Source organism: Rhodnius prolixus, unplaced genomic scaffold, assembly GCF_049639745.1.
Source record: "Rhodnius prolixus isolate KJV_2025 unplaced genomic scaffold, Rpr scaffold_6, whole genome shotgun sequence".
NCBI classification, from domain to species: domain Eukaryota; kingdom Metazoa; phylum Arthropoda; class Insecta; order Hemiptera; family Reduviidae; genus Rhodnius; species Rhodnius prolixus.
In genome coordinates this window covers 37487161-37506450 of record NW_027411634.1, presented here as the reverse complement: position 1 = coordinate 37506450, position 19290 = coordinate 37487161, and the positions used below count along the sequence as shown (strand labels likewise).

The 19290-nt window shown below is 34.3% G+C and overlaps 1 protein-coding gene across 2 annotated transcripts; it reads right to left on the bottom strand.

The window, feature by feature from the left end:
• Positions 1 to 8406: 8406 nt before the first annotated feature.
• On the bottom strand, positions 8407 to 19203 carry LOC141461010 (cysteine sulfinic acid decarboxylase). Of its 2 annotated transcripts, none has more exons than XM_074141616.1 (10): positions 19042 to 19203; positions 16597 to 16778; positions 16370 to 16476; positions 15080 to 15195; positions 14050 to 14301; positions 13077 to 13141; positions 12586 to 12664; positions 9671 to 9870; positions 8796 to 8940; positions 8407 to 8720 (listed from the first exon to the last, which is right to left on the bottom strand). In XM_074141616.1, exons 1-10 carry the CDS (start codon positions 19165 to 19167, stop codon positions 8538 to 8540), a joined length of 1455 nt encoding a protein of 484 aa, XP_073997717.1. In that variant the 5' UTR covers positions 19168 to 19203; the 3' UTR covers positions 8407 to 8537. The 2 variants fall into 2 exon arrangements, with proteins under 2 accessions (XP_073997717.1, XP_073997718.1); XM_074141617.1 differs by having other exon boundaries at positions 16597 to 16756.
• Positions 19204 to 19290: the final 87 nt, after the last annotated feature.

The following is a 19290-nucleotide window of genomic DNA, read 5'->3' as shown; positions in this document are numbered from 1 at the left end:
TAATTAAGCACTAGGGTAGAGTTGAATGTGGATCACGGAGAGGGCTGGCGAGTTAAGTAGCTTTAGGTTTTTAGATAGAGCAGCACTTCAGGGCTTGAAGGCCAGCCGGGGAAGAGTAAAGTTCGATCAATTAGTGATAAGATGTTGTGTGTATATATATAGGGAGCGCGCATTGGTGGGGTATAGAAACTAAGAAGTGGGGATAAACAGGAAGTGGGGATATCTAATTGAGTGCGTGCTCAGGGTGGAAGTGGGGGTGAGAAATTGTTAATTAGCCCACTGGGGTCGTGCACTGTGCTGCTATCTGTTAGCTATCTAAACGAAATAAGAGCTAGATTATAAAAGAGGGTTGCTTAGAATGGGCTAGGAGGTTTTTAAACTGTTATCTCAACCTTTCATTCCTTTCTCTCTCTTTCCAACATTAACTCTGACTAATGAACGCTAAACTACCAGCAGACAGTATTAACGTCTGGTGCTGCACTCTTTGTTTTCTAGCCTTCATCAACTGTACCGTCTCTTTGCCGTGGTTGCCCTTCTGGGTGAACTATCACTGTCACACTCACACACTGTCTCTCTCTCTCTCTCTCTCTCTTACACCACTATCACTATTATAACTTTACCTTAACTACCCGCATTTATTATGGACCACCAAATTAGCATTTCAATTAGATGTTCAAACTCAGGGACGGCTTTCAGTGAGTGGTTATGAGCGTGGACTTGTAACTGTTCAAGTTCGAGAACCACTTATAATTGAATTTGTACGTTGCTGGAAAAATTGTCCCAAGTGAAAAGGTGTATTCCCGTCACAGACATACTAATTTGGTAGAAAAATTAGGCTATTACACCCCATAGCCTGGATGACCAGGATGATCACCAACTTTACTGAAGGATGATAATCACGTTAAAAAGTGTACTCCGGCCAAAACTTTCAAAATTTTGCCCCTCTCATGGCGCCAAAATAACTGTCAAAAAAAAAAAAAAAATTAAAAATTCTTTGGTAGAATAATCAGCTACGAGATTGCTATCGATGGAGTCGAAGGTCGTATCCTGGAACTCAGTTCTGAGCATGAAACTTGTGTACGTACTTCTGTACAGAAACAACTTTCCAATAGTGGCACTTTTTTACAACAATTCGTGACGCCACGATGGCAAAGGGCATCCGGATACCTGACAGTGTTAAGTGCCATTGCTTGTAACTAAAAAGTTTTTTGTAGTTCGAACGTTATACAACGGATACCACTGACCTCTGTCAGCGCAGTAGTACAATACGATCTGTTATTAAGTTTGTACTCACACATAGTTGATACAGCGAGCACTCGAAAACAAGTTTTTGTAGTTCCCCCAATTTCTCCTAGAGAGAATTGCGATCGTAACAAATTTTCGAGTTAGCGGTTACACCAGAAATATCCGTTTTGAGACCCTTGTGAGTCCCAAAAAGTGTTTTTTTTTTTACCCGCATTACGTACGTGCAATGCGTAATTAGTATACCTTAGTGGCGTATAAGGTATTTTCATCATATTACCTCCTTTTACAGCTGACATTCAGTATTTTTAGAATTGTGGAACACTGACCTACCAAAATTTTCAACAATTCGAAGTTTGTACTTTGTGACTTAAAAAGAAAAAGTCCGTAAGTGTGTTCATGACAGATCTTTTTTCTATTCTTACATTAGAACTAGTTCAGAGTTTTGACAGCAGTTATCAAGTTTTGTTTCAATAAATTACGAAGAAGGGCATTGCATTTTAGGGTTTCTAAGGAGAATTACAAGTTCTGGGGAAACTGAGAGTTGGTCTTAGGATTATTGTGGCCCAAATTTCAAAGAAGATCAAGGATGCTAACTGACAACTTCTGAGCGCTTCAATCTGGAGACCCAATTAGTTTAAGTTTTCTTAAATCTTATTTCTATTTGAAGAAAATTGTATCTAAGAATTGTGATAATTATCAGGAAGGCAACGTTGAATATTTTTCGAAACTACTGAGATAGCAATCTTAAAAGATTTTTTTTTAAAAAATAATAACGAAGGGTGTTGCTGAGTGTGAATGGCAGGAGTGCTAGAGTTAGAGAGGTCACTTGGCTGCAGAAGCTGGGTGTGTTCAGAGCAGTGATCTACGAGCGACAGGTGGCAAGCATCACTTACTTTCTCACTGACTGATTATAGTTACCAGTCATTTCTCTGACAATCTTCCCGTACCTCATCTACAGTTGTAAATAGCTATATCTATATCCTTACTAAAGGGATGTTAAGAACCCTTTGAAGTAGGTTCCTCTTTACTAATTAGTAATTAACTAAATTGAAAACTTAGTATCTGTGTAAATAATATTGAAATTTCGCTTGTCAGTTTTCTGATTCACGTTTTTGGTAGTGAGATCTCCTTTGTTCTCAATGTGCCAGCAATCTCATTGCCGCCAGTTAGCTATTGCTGCTTCTGCAAACAAGGTTACCATTATCACTTTCTGCAAAACAGTGTCCGTACAAGGGTTTTCAGCTATAATTACTCTAGCCGTGAAAAGAAGAGACTTTTTAGGATGACTGTTCACAGTTATAGATGGGTTTAATCTTCGCTCTTTTACAAAGCACAGAGTTACTCACCAGTAACTTTTGCGAATAATCCCTTTTTTTGTTCCCAAGAACTAGAGTCCTCTTAACATGCAGTGCAATCTGTCAGGGTTTAAGTGAAGTTTTCCTCTCCTTTCTGCATGACTCATTTTTGGCGGAACATCCTGACTTTTCGTACCTATAATAAGTGGGCGTAAGGTTAGATTAAGTTGACGGTTTAGTCCGGTTCAAGACCCGGGCACTTGCTGGCTTTATGCACTGCCTCTTCAGCCCAAAACCTCCTAGAGCCGCAGATGAAAGAGTGCCTTTAAGGAACGGTCGCCAAGTCTTCGCTACTAAGACTTTATCATCTCGTCCAATACAGGAAAATTAGCAAACTAGAAACCTAATTCTGTATGATATCTCTTCACCAAAATCATGCAAAAGAATCAAAGAAATTAGGCATTGAGAGAGCTGCTAGTTCTCGCCAGCGGCAATAATTTAAATCAATAACTGAACCAATCAGATAAAAATTAATTGCTTTTTCAATTTAGTAAAAACAAACTCATAAAAGACTTGAAGAAACAATAGAAAGAAAGAGTTTTAAAAGGAGGTGATGGATAAAAATAAAGGAGGATAAAAGAACAGTCTATTAGTAGAAGAACAGTTTTACAGTCCATTAGTAGCGGAGTGTCTCAGTTGGGGTGAGTGGCGGCGGGGCAATCGGTGGTAAGTGGGCGAGCGTGCGTCTGAACACAACGCGGCGACAAATTGAACCCAACTCACTTTGAGAAAAAAAACTCACTTTCATAAGCACATCACAATTTGTGACATAACCAAAAAATATAGAACAGTTTTTAGTAGTGATATTAAGCGCTGGAATGGGCGCCAAGTATTTTGGTAATAATAACTAATAATCGTCACGGAAATAATCGATATCCACAGAGCCAGACTGCTGGCCAACTGTCTCTCTAGTTAAAGAGGCTGTAGAAGCGCCCACCCACCGTGGTATTAATAGGAGACAATTTATAAGTGGTGCGATAGTAATGTTAGTAACAGTAGTGTTGGAGGAGCTTGTTGCCCTGCCCCGTAGGATTCCATATCGCGTCGGTCTCTCTACCAGCCGAGCTCCTGTAATATACACCAACTTGGCTATACTTGTACTCTTTTTTTTTTTCTAATGACGTTCCACGCTTCTGCTCCTCTTTTTATACCATTCCTCCCCTCTCACCGTACTAATGAAGATAAACAGCTTAAACTGAGAAAACATTTGGCTCGCCTATATATCTAATTATGTATTTATTTTTACACTTAACGGGTGGTCTCTTACGCCCTCCTTCGCTCTCACTTGTTCCCCCATCCTCTCCTTCCTTTTACTGGGCATTCATGAAAGAGTTAAATTAATACCATTAATAAAACAAATTTATTGAAAAAACATCTTTATCCAGATTTATTGTTACTATCCTTTGTTTTTACATTCCTTTATTCCTGAGCTATTAGCTTATTTTTATTTTTTAACCAGAAGTACAAGAAAAAATTGTTTTTACCCATAAAAAATGGTTTAAAACAACTAAGTCCAAAACATGAGAAAAAACTAACTAAATGTGGCTTTGTGGTGCCTTCTTGCTTCCAGAGACTCCATAGAGGATTGGCACTTCAAAATGGCATCTGGAATTTAAGGGGTGCTGTTCCGCATAATAATCGCAGCACGTTGTCTACTCTTTTTCGTGAGTATCAAAATTTAAATAAAATCTTTTTGGGGCTGTCTTAAAAACACTGGTCACAAGATGTATTTCCGTACTAAAACACGTTTTTCCTGTGAAAACACGAAAATTTGTCACGATCTCAATACTTCCGCTCAATTTAGAAAACATTAAATAATACAGTTTATTTATTATTATTCTCCATTTTATGTGTCTAACTCTACTCTCCATAACGATCTCAAAATCTCATACATAACTGACGAATCTAAATCTAAGTAAAGAAAATTCTTTGACTCTCTTCCATTCTGTACCAATCCTCTTGTTCTAAATCTCGCCTCCACAACGATTCCAGATCGTCCTCCACGACGACTGAAACGCTGTTGGCCTCGTGACAATCTCCAGTAATGTAAGAAACTCCAGCGAGAGTGTTGCCGGTGGGCAGCTTCTCTCCTCAAGTTGATCCAGTCAGGAAGACTTCTTTTATCGTATTCACTTATTACGAATTCTATTCTTTGTAGATTGTGAATATCAAATAAATTAAAAAAAAAAAAAAAATTATTTAGCGAGGAAAATTTAAAATTTTAATTATTTAAATTGTTCCCTAGACAATACTTGTTGAAAATTTAATAATTTATTCCTTCATTAAGAGAGAAGGAAGAAACAAAATATTAATAGATTAGATTCTCCTATTTAAAATGTCTCATTTGAACTGACAGCCAAAATATATTTGTGAGTGTCACACTGATTCACAGACAGTTTGTAAATGAAACTTGGCTCAAAGTATTTAATATTTAGAAATAAATTCGAACAACCTTCCTTCAATTTAGATAAACATAAAGTTTTTTTTTTTTAGTTCATTATTTTAAGTATTATTTCAATTGATTTTTTTTCAATGATATTTTTTACAAATTATTTAAGAATAATTGCAAGTCCTGCGAGATTGATTTCATATTTCTTTTAGTGAATTTAAATTACAGATTTTTAGGGCAGTCGGTAATAAAGACAAGCCTATATTAGTGGATAGTGTATTCTGTTTTCAAACAACTATTTTCAATTCCGGAGATCCCGGGTTCGAATCCAGCTACTGGTGGCCCAAAGATATTCTCTTTCTAGAAGCTTCTTAAAGCTGACTGTCCGTTGTTGTTCAGTGTGTAACTGAAAGAAAGCTACGGAAGCCAACGACCTCAGGTGTAATAAATAAATAAAATAAAATAAAATCAGTTCAACAAAAATGACTGATAAAAAAAGCATTTAAAATAAATTGCAGTGACAGAAAGTCAAGATGTATCCAGATTGAAGTCTCCACATTATTATATTTAAGTACCCTAAGACATTTAATGATTTAAATAGAAACTACATCAGCTTTTAATTGGCAGCTCATAAATTGTACAAACAAATTGGCTACTTTGAACTAAATGTCAGCGGAAAATCTGGTGGAAAGTCATTCAGTTGACTTTCTCTTTACCTCTGTAATCAGATTCTCTTGAATTTGTCGCAATATTTTCCTCTTGCCTAGTGTTTTACGATAGAGATTAGTTATGTTTTTATTGATTAGAATTAACCAATTACCTTTTATTGGAGATTAAGTAGACTGACAAACCATGTAGAATTATATACGTAGAATGTGATTAATTTGTAGCTGTAAAACAGCAATAATGATTGGGCGGCCGTCTCTAATGTACTGTTTATCGTACTTAATAATGATTGGATAGAATTCATTTAATTAACAAGCTCCACAGTTGAATAATTCTATTATTGAACGGCTCCACACGCGCTCACTTATTGATGATGTTTATTTATACTGAAACCCTAATATATTCCAGGAAATATAATCCATTTAACTAAAATTTAATTAATATTCTATTTAATTTGAATATTAAATCCAAATTTTAATAACAATTACATTTTTTAAAAATTATTTAAAGTTAAACATTAACTGGTTTTAAAATCAACTTAATTTACATTTATTAACTTAATTTACAATTGTAGAGAAAGAATCGGTTCAATGATAGCATGTGAACTTCAATTCGGTGTTAACTTCCGCCGTGTAAACCTCTGAAAAATGGGCAAAACGCTCACCAAATAAGCCTCAATAGTAACCCCCGATGACTTGAGATTGTTGTAGATTCAGTCACGTTTCTTTTTTTTTTGCAAGCCTTTCCAGATTTTCACTATGTGTTCGCTTGCTTTCAGAAAATCGAGTGATCGAGATTCACTTCTTTGCACAGCGCTCACTTATTTTTATATCTTTTAGAAGAAGATTAGTCTATTGGAAGTCGAACTTAACAGAAGAGCTTCTTCTATTAATCTGTAGTTTTCTGTGAAGTAGCCAAATGGGTTCCATTAAAACTTAGTTTGGGAGTATTGTCTTTTTTAGTACTGACGTCAATCATGTTTTTAGCATAGATTTCTTAGTTTCATTAAAATTTAATTAACTAAATTGGTCACGGAATGTCCACATCTTATATTTAAAATAGCTGATCAGTTGGCCAGGAATGGAGCTAGTACTCCCTTCATTGGCCCAGAACCAGTCCTGGGGATCACTAGGGGTGCAGTTCGTGAGGCTCTCAGAGACTGGGATCTGGAGAGAACATGAAAAGTACTGGGTGATGCTTCCTGGGGTCAAACACAGCAAGAGGGTTATGCCCTTGCTGTGCAAACAAAGAACCAAAGTGACTCTAGGTTTGGGCAGGAATCATATCACTCTGATTACAGGCCTATTCACAGAGCACGGTAGGTTCAGGAAGCAACTGCACAAGGTAGGGCTTATTAGCTCGGAACCGTTGTGCAGATTGTGATCAGGAAGAGGAAGAAACGGCCTCTCACCTGTTATTCGATTGAGTTGCAATCGAGAGACTGCGCTAAGAAATCTTGAGACCAGAGGAGATTGTAGCGCAGAAGGAACTGGTAGGGAAAGTCCTCAACCTTCTTAGAAGGGGAGGTTTCACCTTCTAGACTTAAGGGAAGGCACAATAAGCGTCTTGGTGGCTGCAGTGCCGTGGGGCATGGGTCCCGTCCCGCCGAGTAAATTCTAAATCTAAAAAATCTATATTTAAAATGCATAACTTTCGTTTAAGTCTCATCAAGAGAGAAAAATAAATAAAATGAAAAATAGAAATTAGCTATTAAAGTGCAATAAAAATTTAGTTACAAAAAAAATATTTGCATCTTCCAATGTAGTTAAATTAATTTACTAAACTCGTTGCTTAATAGCATCTGCGGTGGAATTTTGATAAAATGCCAGCGATATGTTTACTAGCTTAAAAAATATATTTTAAAACTTCTTTTTTTTTATATATGATTCTTATTTATTCAATTAAAATGTCAACTATTCGTGATGTTGGCCTTGTCACTGTGGATTGTAATTTATATAATGTTACTCTAGGCTAATCTTCTTTAACTTTAGCTAATTGTATCAACTTGAACTTTTTTTATTTATGTAGAAAACTGGTTAAGGTGTTTACGACTTGATGTTCTCAGCTGGGTGATATAGCCTTCATGTTTGCTTTAGATATAATTCTTTTATTAATTCAGAAATCTGTAGTGAACACTCAAACAACTTTCTCCTGTTTCAGACTTTTATACATTATCAGTGGTTGGTTTGGTGTAGAGATTTCCACTTCAATTATTTTTTCTTCTCGTACTTGCTGACTCAGTAATTTTTCTTTAATATAAGTAGTAAGTGCATTGCAACACGAAAAAAAAAGTGAAGGCGAAATCACTACATCAACCTCTGACGATGGATAAGAGACCGCAACTGGTCCAAGGATGCAATAAACAAGCATTCTAAAATCAAAGATATTATCCAGCACAGCGGATCTAACTTCATTTTCATGAATTAGTTTCAAAGACTTTAAAATATTTGTGGCTATAAAGAACATAAACAATTCTTAAAGTAGCATTAAATAAAATAAAAATTATAATAAACCTCTTCAAAGGCTGAATAAAATTAATTGGTAAAACAATAACTAATGTACGATCTCCAACGCGGAGATCACGGGTTCGAATCTAGCAGCTGGCCCTTAGATTTTCTCTTACAACTCACTGTCCTCTGATGAACGGTGTTATCTGTAACAAGAAAACTTTTTCCGGAAGCTGGCAGTGCACTAAAAAAAAAGCTCAGGGCGCCAATAATCTTAGTTGTCGACGCGCCTTAAGTACAAATATATATTTATATAAATTAATATAATTTTATTGAATTAGATACTAAAATAATTATTACAAAAATAAACTTTTATAACTTAAAAATTGAAAATAAAAATAAAAAACAGAGATAATTTGTTTCACATAAATTAGTCTAGAGGTCAGCACCGAACTGTTCCATCAAATCAACAACTCGGTCCACTTCTAGTTTGGTTAACATTGGATGGCCGGTCACAACAAGTCTAAAGAAATTCTTGAAATTCTTGTGGGCCATCGGTTGATAGCCTATCATTAAAACTGAGTCCATGACAAATCTTTGCTTCATTTTAGGTGCAATCTAAATACAGAATACATAGTAAAAGGATGGATTGTTGGATAGTAGAGTAATCGAGGTTATTGTGCGACTACTCACAGTGTGCACTTTTTCCCACCATTCTTCGTTCTCTTCTTGATTTCTCAGGCGTACTGGGATGTACCAAAAACAGATGTTAGTAAACTGGAATTCCGGTAGTACCAGCTTGAAACCAGGTCTTGTTTTTATCATGGATAAGAAGTACCTGCAAAAAAAAAAAAAAAATTAGTTTTCTTCAGTTATACAGTGATGTCTCTGTCGGTCGTTCGCATAATTCAAAAAAATTAAAATTGCAGATATTTCAAATGTGATGTTTTTTTTAGATGGTCGCAAGGGGCCCGAAAATTAAATTTTGGACAAATTTAGCATTTATTAGCAATTTTTATAGCAAGTGTAAAACACACACAATGGCTGTTACGTTTACTATAATTTGTTTAGGTGCTTACCAAAGTGTTTCATTTGAATTAGGAAATAAAAGTAAAATAAAGTGATGCCTATTTTTCAGACTGGCTTAACATCCAACTTCCCAATTAGGTGTCGTGGTCGCAGGTGGCCACCAAAAATACTTTGCTATTAAATTTTCATATTAACCATTTAATAAAATCCAAGGCCAAGACCCCGAGAAATACATCTTAGTTTTGCTGGCCTCGCCTCTAACCTCTCGGCTATCGTGGCGCCTAATTTGAAAATAATTTATGTAAGATCGATTACGTGTATAAAACTTTTGTAGTAATAATGATTTAAGAGAGGGTATGGGGGAGCTGTAACGCCACGTTATTGTAGCGTGAGTTTCAAGAAAATTTAACAACTCTAAGTACTGTATGAGAAATCGCATGAATGTTCCAACCAGATTTTGGTCTTAACTCTTTGAAGTCTGATTCACAGTACATCTGTATTTAAAAAAAGTATGAACAATTTCTAAAATTCAAACTTACCCTGCAGCTTCCATAGCCTTATCAACAATTAAACCAAAGACGTCATCTCCTCGCATCTTCCACATCATCCAGAATTTGAAACCATCACATTTTCGGCCGCATTGTACAGATTTATCACCAGTATCGTATTCAATTTCATACATTTTATCTGTCTGAAAAAGGTAACTGGCTCCCGCTCGGTTGCAAGCATCCAGGACTCCCTGAAGCAGTTTATTTTACATAAATAATTCATCTTATTCCTGTAAAAGAGAGTATGCTCTTATCTGGCTAGTAGACTAAATACTTCGTCAAAAATTTTGGGGTTTCCTGTGGTTATCTCAGCCGTGGCCACACTGACTTTCGAGTCAGCACTGAGACCTCAACATTCTAAATCTCTAACCTAATTCACTACACCCTGAGAAGTGATTCTACAGGGCATAGGTGCAGGTTTAGTGCATCCACAGGTAACTTTAGCTCATCACACATATCCAGGAGCCGCTTAAAAGAGAGAGAATGAGGAAAAAAAACAGATTTTCTATAAAATTTTAAAGAAAATAAGGAAAAGCACATTTTTCTTGAATACATCGCGGCTTTTTATTTCTTAAGGGAAACAACAAAATTTTGTTGTTGTTAATGTGGTATTATGTAGTGGCTCAGTAGTGCTAGTTGAGGATTTTTCACTTTTCACTTTACGCACCACTAGGGGATGAAAACTGACCCACGATCTCTGAGGGAGCTATAGGATTCAAAGTGGGAGCCGAGTGATGACTGGTACCAACTCCCCCCTTCCCTTCATTCATCCTTCCTAGACATTCAGAAGTAGACTAGATCTTACACTAGACAGGGTGCTTTCCTCTCACAGCCTGTTCACTACCCTGCTCTCCAGAAAAGAGGTAAAGCGGGTAGTCGGCAGTAAGGGATAAATACTCCAGCAACTCAGGATTTCCCCTAACGTACTGCGCCCATGTTCTAAGTTTAGCACCCCCAAATTTAGGGAACCAATCTGTAAAGGGATGTCCAATACACTTCTAAGAATTGATTCTGATCCTTTTTAAATTATAAATTTCTAAATACATTTTTTAAAAATATTGGTAAAATAATTTTATAAAGTTCTAATAATTGGATGGAATCGTTACGAAAATGTTAATAATTATTATTATAATACAAATGAGCATATCAAATGAATCAGATATCCTTCTAGCTGGCTATTTTAAGACCAGTATTAGTATCTAATTATAATTTAACCGCATTAATTAGCATTTATTACATTATTTCTCGTTTATAATTATCCTTTGATAATTATATTTAACATTTTAATGAAATTTAGTACGTATTAATAAAATTATCTCTTCCTAGTATTGCCTTTAGGATTCGATAAAACGTTATTATGCTAAATTATTTTGGATTTTAAGTTTTGTTCCGACGAGATCTTCGATTAAGTTTTCAACATTCACTCAGGCGCGATTACTGATTGGTTTATGAAAGATTTGAAGTTAAAAATATGGTTGGTTTTGTAGTGCTGGAAATTTTATCTGACGCAGCACATATGTTTTTAATTTTTTTAGATAGATTAATCAGTTTTTTTTTTACAATTTCGACTTCATTAAGAATAAACAACGTCGTAAATAATAAAAATATTCCTCTAATATAGTATCTAACTGAAAGAGTTCCAATAATGAAGCAATTTTAAACGAATGACTAAATTGTTTTAAAAAAAAACAATCAGTATCTTGACAATGCCTTGACGCTACCGACTATGGGCCGACGCCCCATCTTGTTTTTGCAAACCGGACCCCCGAATTACTACTAATGGCTTAAATGGTCCAACTATCTACAATTAAAGGTTAATAAAGCTTGTTGGATTCAATTCCATGATCAACCTGATGGAAAGAAAGGCCATATTACGGTGCCTTTGAAATTTAATTACCGGTAGAAAACAATGCAACAATCACGCTATGTCAGTTATATTGATATCAATTTTCCCAATGTTTGACGAGTACGTGCAAACTCCAATGTTGGAATGCATTCATGAATAGCATTTGGCATTTTGTACAGAGAGGAGCACTAACGCCACCAACCCTACCTGCGCGACAACAGACGATCGTTTTGGATGTCACCTAGTACTTTATATGAGCTGCATGGAGCTGTACGGGTGGAGTATCTGTTTGGAAATAACACCAACTCGCATTCTATCTGTCGCAAATAACTTTCTAAACCGCAAAACTTCATACCAACAGTATCCAGTCTATTAAGGGAATGCTATGGATAAATCAATTTTCATCATATACCAAATTGTACAATTTGGTATTTTGATACTGTACATAGATGTAGATTAGTTATACTTCCTATTTATGCCGTCCCCAATGAATGGTGGTAGACAAAGAGGGTTTGGGTCGTTTTGTGTTATTTACCAATTCTATTAGATAAATACGTTACAGGTTTACATGTATTGATCAACTGGAAAGAACCTATTATATTTAAGAATTTGGTTCAAAACAATCAACAGCTGAGGTTATTGGCGCACGGAGCTTTTTTCAGAGCACAGCCGACATCCGGACAGTATTTTCTCGTTACAGACAACACTGCCCTTAACCGGACAGTGAGATGTAATAAATAAAAATAAAAGAAGCTTAAATAATAAATAAAATTAGCTTTTAGAAAAAGAAAATCTAAGGGCCAGCCGCTGGATTCGAACCCATTATTATTATTATTACTATTTTTATTATTATTATTATTATTATTATTGGAATTTTATTACATTTAAACGAATAACCGTGTTAGCTTGGGTATCTCTCAAGCAGTTGAGTTTTGTATTTATTTATATTTCCCATAGGTAGCAGCACTTGTCAGATATGACAAGTACATTATTTTTAATTTAAATTACACATTTTATCAAATATTAAGGAATTTTATAACAAATTAATATTTCTGTTTACCTTTTTTTTGACAAGTAACATTGAACATTGTAGTGGAGCTCCTAGCAGCTTATGTGGATTCCAAGATACAGAATCTGCCCTGTAATTAAACAAAATACATTATAGATCCAATCTTCGGAAGTTAAAGTTTAGTTGGGCCCCTTAAAAGATAACAAAAGGAACTTATTGATGTTTACGGCAACAATTTTCGCAAAAAGTTTCAAAATACAGGAAGGAATAACTATTTCTTTTTATTATCGAAGACTATCACATTTCTGATTTCCTACTGATTTTAAACTGAACATAAATGTTTATGCTGCAAGGCTTTTCACAAATTCAATTTTCCACTATAAAATATTACAAATTCAAAGTTTTATGAAAATTAATTGACATAAATTGCAGTAAAGGAAAATCGTGTTAGCGTTCTCAGCAGATTTTCTACTTTTCTACTATTCATAAATTTAATGATTAATTTAGGAGCTTAACTGTTGTTATATTTAAAAAATTATTACCTGCTAATTCCACGCAAAAGTTGTCGATGTTTTTTAGAAAATATAACACTTCCTCCCCAACAGCCCTGAAGAAAAAGAAAATCTGTACAAAACCTCCATAAGTTATAGTTTACAGTTATAGTTAATTTTTTCTTAAAAACCTAAGAATGTTTGCTACACATTTTAATGCTTTCAATGTTGAAAAAAGATTTTAAAACCGTAGAAAGACCACTTTTTCAGAGATCAGGGCGCAACTGCAGGTGCCCAGCCTAACCTGACACCTCCACGATCTCCCTTAACACTTAAGACCTACACTTCCGTCTACCTTCAGTTACATAACCTGATGATTTTGGTGGTATTACGAATAGACTTTTGGGAAGATTATTTAGAGTTTGGGTGCCTAAAGGGATGTCGGCTACTAAATTGGACCGGTTTGAGGGGCCCTAAATGATCGTTATGCCTTCAACCCTAGGCGAATCCTGTAAAAAGAACGTTCCTTTAACTATAACTGCAAGACATCGGCGCAATAATTCTATTTCTCTCTTTAAGTGCTTAGGGAATAAGAACCTCCGTTCTAAACTTCACTAACACCTGCAGAGATAGTAACCATGTAAAAACTAACTCACATTTGTGTTTACGAGTTCATAGAGTTAATCTCTACCTACCAATTCTAGAAGCTTCAGAGAGGGTGCCTACCCTAGATAAAAAGTAATAACACAAAATAATAATAAAAATAAAATGAATGCTACAAATTAAAATTGGAGTCAAAGTTTTTGAGTTTTGAGGAACATAAAAATCCGCCCAAACCAATTTCTGATAATTCCTTTTTCGGATTCCATAGTTCTTAAAATATGTAGATCAGGTGATTCCCAATTTTGAACATTTAAGTCGACTGCAATACTTTTTTTTATCAACAGTAAGAAAAACAAATAATCACATTAAAGTTTCAAAAATTGTACGCGGCCATTTAAAAAAAATAAATATTTTAACTTACGTCAATGTGTAACCATAACGAATATTTTTTACAAACTTCACTAATTTCTTCAAAAGGATCAAAAGCACCTAAAACTGTTGTACCGGCCGTAGCATTTACGAATATCGGTACAAAACCTTTTGATCTGGCTAACATTACAGCTTTTTCCAGTTGATATGGTAGCATTCTGCCACGAGCATCTGTTTTCACAGCTATCACATGATCTGTACCCAATCCCAACCAGTGCGCTCCTTTAATTATGGAATAATGAGCCTGTGACAAAGAAAATTAGGTCTATATTGATTACTATATAACATTGCATTAAAGGTAGCTATTTATTTGATTAGAGAATTTATATGATGTGAAAAACTGATTGTAATTCTCACTTTTCTTGAAAGTTTAATATTTATTAAAGGTTTCGTTTCTTTAACTTCCATATTACTTATATTGGAGTTCGAAAACAGTATGTCAGGACACTCTAGTGTGTCACTTTTTAGTGAAAGATATGCCACGAGATTTTTAAGAAAAGAAATTATTAAACAGAAAACTTATTTACATTGGCAAGGTTCGGAAATTACAGCATTTGCATTTCTTATTTCTTTTAAAGTTGCGAAAACTTTGATTTGTTTTGCCTTTTTTGGAACAACTCGTCTTTAGAACACCCTAAAAACATCGAGGGGCGATTGATATTTCTCATTGCCTGCTTCTTAGATCTTCTTTGGAGCCTGTGAAGTTTCAAGGAGTAGGAAGAGAATGTACTGTATCTAGCATTTATCCAGATTCTTTTAACTGGAGAGGAAGTTTATGCAGAATATCTTGGTGGCGAAGCGTTTGTTGGCACGCGAGGGATTATCCTCAAATTTGGACGGAGATAAAAATGATCTAAATTGTACTAGGCAGCTAGGCTAGATTATGCAGCAAGATTCATGACAGCAATGCAATGACTTTTCGGCGTAATTAAAAAAAAGTTACATACGCGGGAGGTATTGATGACCTCCAAATTAACTCATAACACTACAACAAACATTCTCATGAAATAATAAAGTCTTACATCTTGTGAAGTGAAAATAGCAAACGGTGGGATGCCAGATAAGCCAGTTTTCTTAACTTCGGGCATTTTGTGATATCTTGCCAGCACAATTGCACCCATATTCGACATACTCCCTCCTACAAAATAAATATTACAATTTTGAGAAATGTATTAACTTGAAAAATTAAATGTCCGAAAATGAAAAACCTGAAAACATTCTATGACAAGATACTGAATATTTTATAAGCTTGTATATGTTGGCTTGTTGGAATACCACAAAATTTCACTTTTTCGTGTTCCAGACACCTGCGTACTTCACCAACATGCAGAATGGCTAAAACCAATTAACAGCCAGCACTACTTCAGTGGCAATTCTGAATTAAGATTATATAATTGTAAGTACTAGAGTCCATATACAAATTAATTAATTTAGTTCACTATTTAACTCTGCCAAAAACCACATTACCATTTGTTGAAATGTTGAAAATTTTAAACTCATTAAACAAATTTGTATTTCCTCGCCAAGATTCAAATTTCATTGAGATAAACGAAACGCAAAACTTGGTCGAGATTAATACTGTATAGTACCTACATAAATACAGCCCGGGGATATTTTATAACCTTCACGAGAAGACGGATTTTTTTGTTATTAATATTTAATGACAGATACAATTTCGACCTTCAGTTACTAACGATACCCCGTTCGGAACCTTACTGGAACCTCTTTGTGACGAACTATGTTGAATAAAAGAAGGTTGTGTTGTAAGGTTTCCTGGTTAATCACCAGAGTGTGAGAACAATGCTACAGAAGTTAGCTGGGAGTAATGTGTACGGCAATTTCTAAATTTCTTCCTAACATATAATGCGCTTAAAGTGCTCTAAACGAGAGTTTGTTTTAAAGTCCTTTGACTGGAAAGAGCGTCTCTGGATGCCACACACTACTGATACTGTTGCTGTAATGCATAACAGCTCTGACGGTCCCGATACATCCATTGTAAATGTAAATCACTCCTCAGCCCGGTAAAAAGGGACTTCGAAATGAAATATCCATTGTCATTAAAAACTAAAAATCTTCTTCAAACACTGAATAATATTCTAGTACTAATGGATCCAAAGAAATTAAATGGTTAACTCATCTCTATTCACAAATAAAGTTGCAACTACCTTTAGTTAGTTCATAAACTCTTCTAGAAGAAAACCATAACGAATCTTAAAAATCTTTTAATGGACTTCAAAATTCTACAGTGAAAATAATCTTTTTTTTTCGGAAAACAACTTAAACTGCTAATTAAAACATAATTTCTACACTACCTGGACAAAAAATTCCATCTCCTTGATTGAAACCAATCAATGATAAGGCCCTATTTATAACTTCCATTTCACAAAGAGTAAACACTGGCGCAACTTCGTATGTATACCTATTTTGGAAAACAAAGAAAAACATAAAATATTAGAGAACTTTTGAGATATATTTTATAAAGAATTTTTAAATTGATTGCTTATTTTTAGAACTTCATATTTCTTATCATTTCACTTACTGATTTGTATTTAACGCTTCGGTAATAAACGCTCCAGCCAATCCGTACATATCCATTCCTCCGTACAGTTGATTTAAGAAATATTTGTGTCCAGTTTTAACGCTGTATATTACCATTTTCTTACAGATTTGCAAAAGTTCATTCTGATCGCATTGTTCATCTAATGATACATTTAGAATTTCCTTTAAATAAAATAAAAAGATATAAAATCAGGGAGCTTACACAACTAGTAATTGTCTTTTAGGGATTTCCTGCTTCAACATAACTCTCTTAAAAATTAAATTTCTGAGATAACCAACTTCTTAGTCGGCCTATTTAATTAGTTGCAGCTGTTTGCCTAGATCTTTTCTTACTTAAGCATTTTTTTAACTTGCTCTTCTAGTCCTCACTAATACCTTTTAACGCAATTCTGCAAATAAGTTTGACTTTACAATCTTATTGTTAAAGTCCAATACAACATTTATTGCATTTTGCAGATACATAGACTTGTGAACAGCTACGATCGCTTTGGTGTAGTCTCCATTCTTTCCCAGAAAGCTGTTTCAGGTTGCGTGACAATACAAAACAAACAGATTTTCCTTTCGCATCTGTTCTCTTTCTAACTTTTTTTCCCACTGCTTTCTTGGTTTAAGTTGATATCCAGGTTTTTAAAACTTTGGCTAATTCCAGTATCGCTCCTTTGTCTTCACCTATATTATTCTATTGCCGTAACTATAGTTTTCACCTTATTGCTATTATACTAATTCCTATTCTCTGCAGATTTCTATATTCAGTGCACAATTATTTCATATGGAAAACTGACAACTCTTTCACTTAATTAAAGGAAATTAGAATTTTCTTTCTTCTCCCCTTGATCAATATTTAAAGCACACTATAGGTATTTTAGTAAGTGAAAGTCGCCTACAGGCATGGGCAAAGAGTGTGTTCACCCTAAACCCACGTTCTTGCTGGAGTCCTTAAAAGTTAATGTTATAAATTTAATTTGAGAAAATATGTTATTAAAACGGAGTCAATGAATGTAAAAAAAAAAAATCATCTGATCTGGCTCTGAAATTTTAGCCAAGAAAAGGGCTTAGAATAATAAGTAAAAAATGTAAAACAATTTGTACTGTGGTCTCGGTTAAAACTCTTGAACTCTAAGGGTCTCACTATAGTTAATTATTTATTTTACAAGAGATTTTTAGTAAAAGACATTCACGTTTATGGATATATAGGTAGGAGACAAGTTGCGCAAGGCCAACGTGGTTGTATTGAACTATAATTGCATAAGACGCGGAAGAAATATTCTCTGATAGGACCTCTCTCTACAGTTCAAAGTATATTTTCTAAAAGATTTTAATTTATTAAATATTTTTTGTTTTTATAATTAGTTTTTGTTTTGTTTTGTGAATATTTGAAATACGGGTATCAGGTCACATATTTTTGAATACTAGCTTGGGTACACAATGCTGGACAATATCGGAGATTTTAACCATCGTAACATACGTTTTTTATTTATTTATTCAGGCTGATATTGGATTTGTATCTATCTTTAGAGATCAATCAGTTTAACATCTCTTTGGTATTTAATAAAATTTGTTCAGAGCTATTGAAAAAATATTAAAATAGTAATTGTACAGAAAGTGATTATTAAATTTATAAATGATTTTACTGTTAACTGAGTATTGTTCATCTTTTTTAATGACTGATTCAGTATTCCAAGGGGGAAGAAAGGCCAATTTCAGTCATAATTTTGTTATATGTATTAATGCCAAGGTTGGTGTTAAGGCAAGCACTCATAATTTATAACAAATCTTAACTGTTCATAAGTATAAGCTCTAAAGATGCCCTAGTCTCTAGGTCGAAAACTTAGCATTATTACAAATAAAAAAAATTATTACAAACACTGGCGATAATCTTTCTTCTACTTACAGAATTCACCTTGGAAATTTGTTCTTATTCTTTCAAAGAATAGTGATAATTTCTGGTTCGAATTACTGAATGTAGAAATTCTTAATTATATAATTTTTACAAATAAATTATGATTTAATATCTGTGTTCAAGAAGGTTTAATATAAATTAAAACATAGTAATTGATATACTCAATAACAAAGAAAAAATATAATGAAAATTTGGACCAAAAATCAATAGAGTGCACCTGACAAATATTTCATAAGAATTAAATGCGTTGATGGACGTGCACTTCACTGACCGGTTTTTCCTGATAAGGCCAACTTATCAATTATACGCGTAGGCTGATCTCTTTCGGTTAATTTTTTTAAAGAGTTTTTCGCATTGTTCTCTTTCTTCTCAAAAAAATTTTGTTCATAAACTAATATTGAAAGCAAGAAATATTGAGAATATCTAAAGATACACATATCAAAAATAAAGACACATAATTTTAATGATCTAATTAATTTCCAAGACATTAAAGTATTTCAAAAAATTATTTTAAACTTGGTTTACCTTTAATTTCTCAGGTTCTTTAAAGAGAATAACGGGACTTGCATCGTCCGGTCGTAAAGCATTTTCTTCTTTCAAGATACCGAGTACTTTATTCAGTAAATTGTAAACGTCCTTCTCACTATCCATTTTGTTTACGACTGGTGGCTGTAAAACTTGTAGCTGCCCCACTTCAATTCTAACAAAAAGTTCAAGCAAGGATTTTTCCACTACCATCTATTTACTGGTTTCTTCAGAACAAATAAAATCGTT

What these genes read in the sequence shown, in the direction of transcription:
- LOC141461010 (XM_074141616.1), bottom strand. Translation starts at nt 19,167, where the DNA reads ATGGATAGTGAGAAGGACGTTTACAATTTACTGAATAAAGTACTCGGT. An exon ending in AAGAACCTGAGAAATTAAAG is followed by an intron (nt 16,779 to 19,041) that starts GTAAACCAAGTT and finishes TTTTATTTAAAG; the next exon opens with GAAATTCTAAATGTATCATT. An exon ending in GAAGCGTTAAATACAAATCA is followed by an intron (nt 16,477 to 16,596) that starts GTAAGTGAAATG and finishes TTTCCAAAATAG; the next exon opens with GTATACATACGAAGTTGCGC.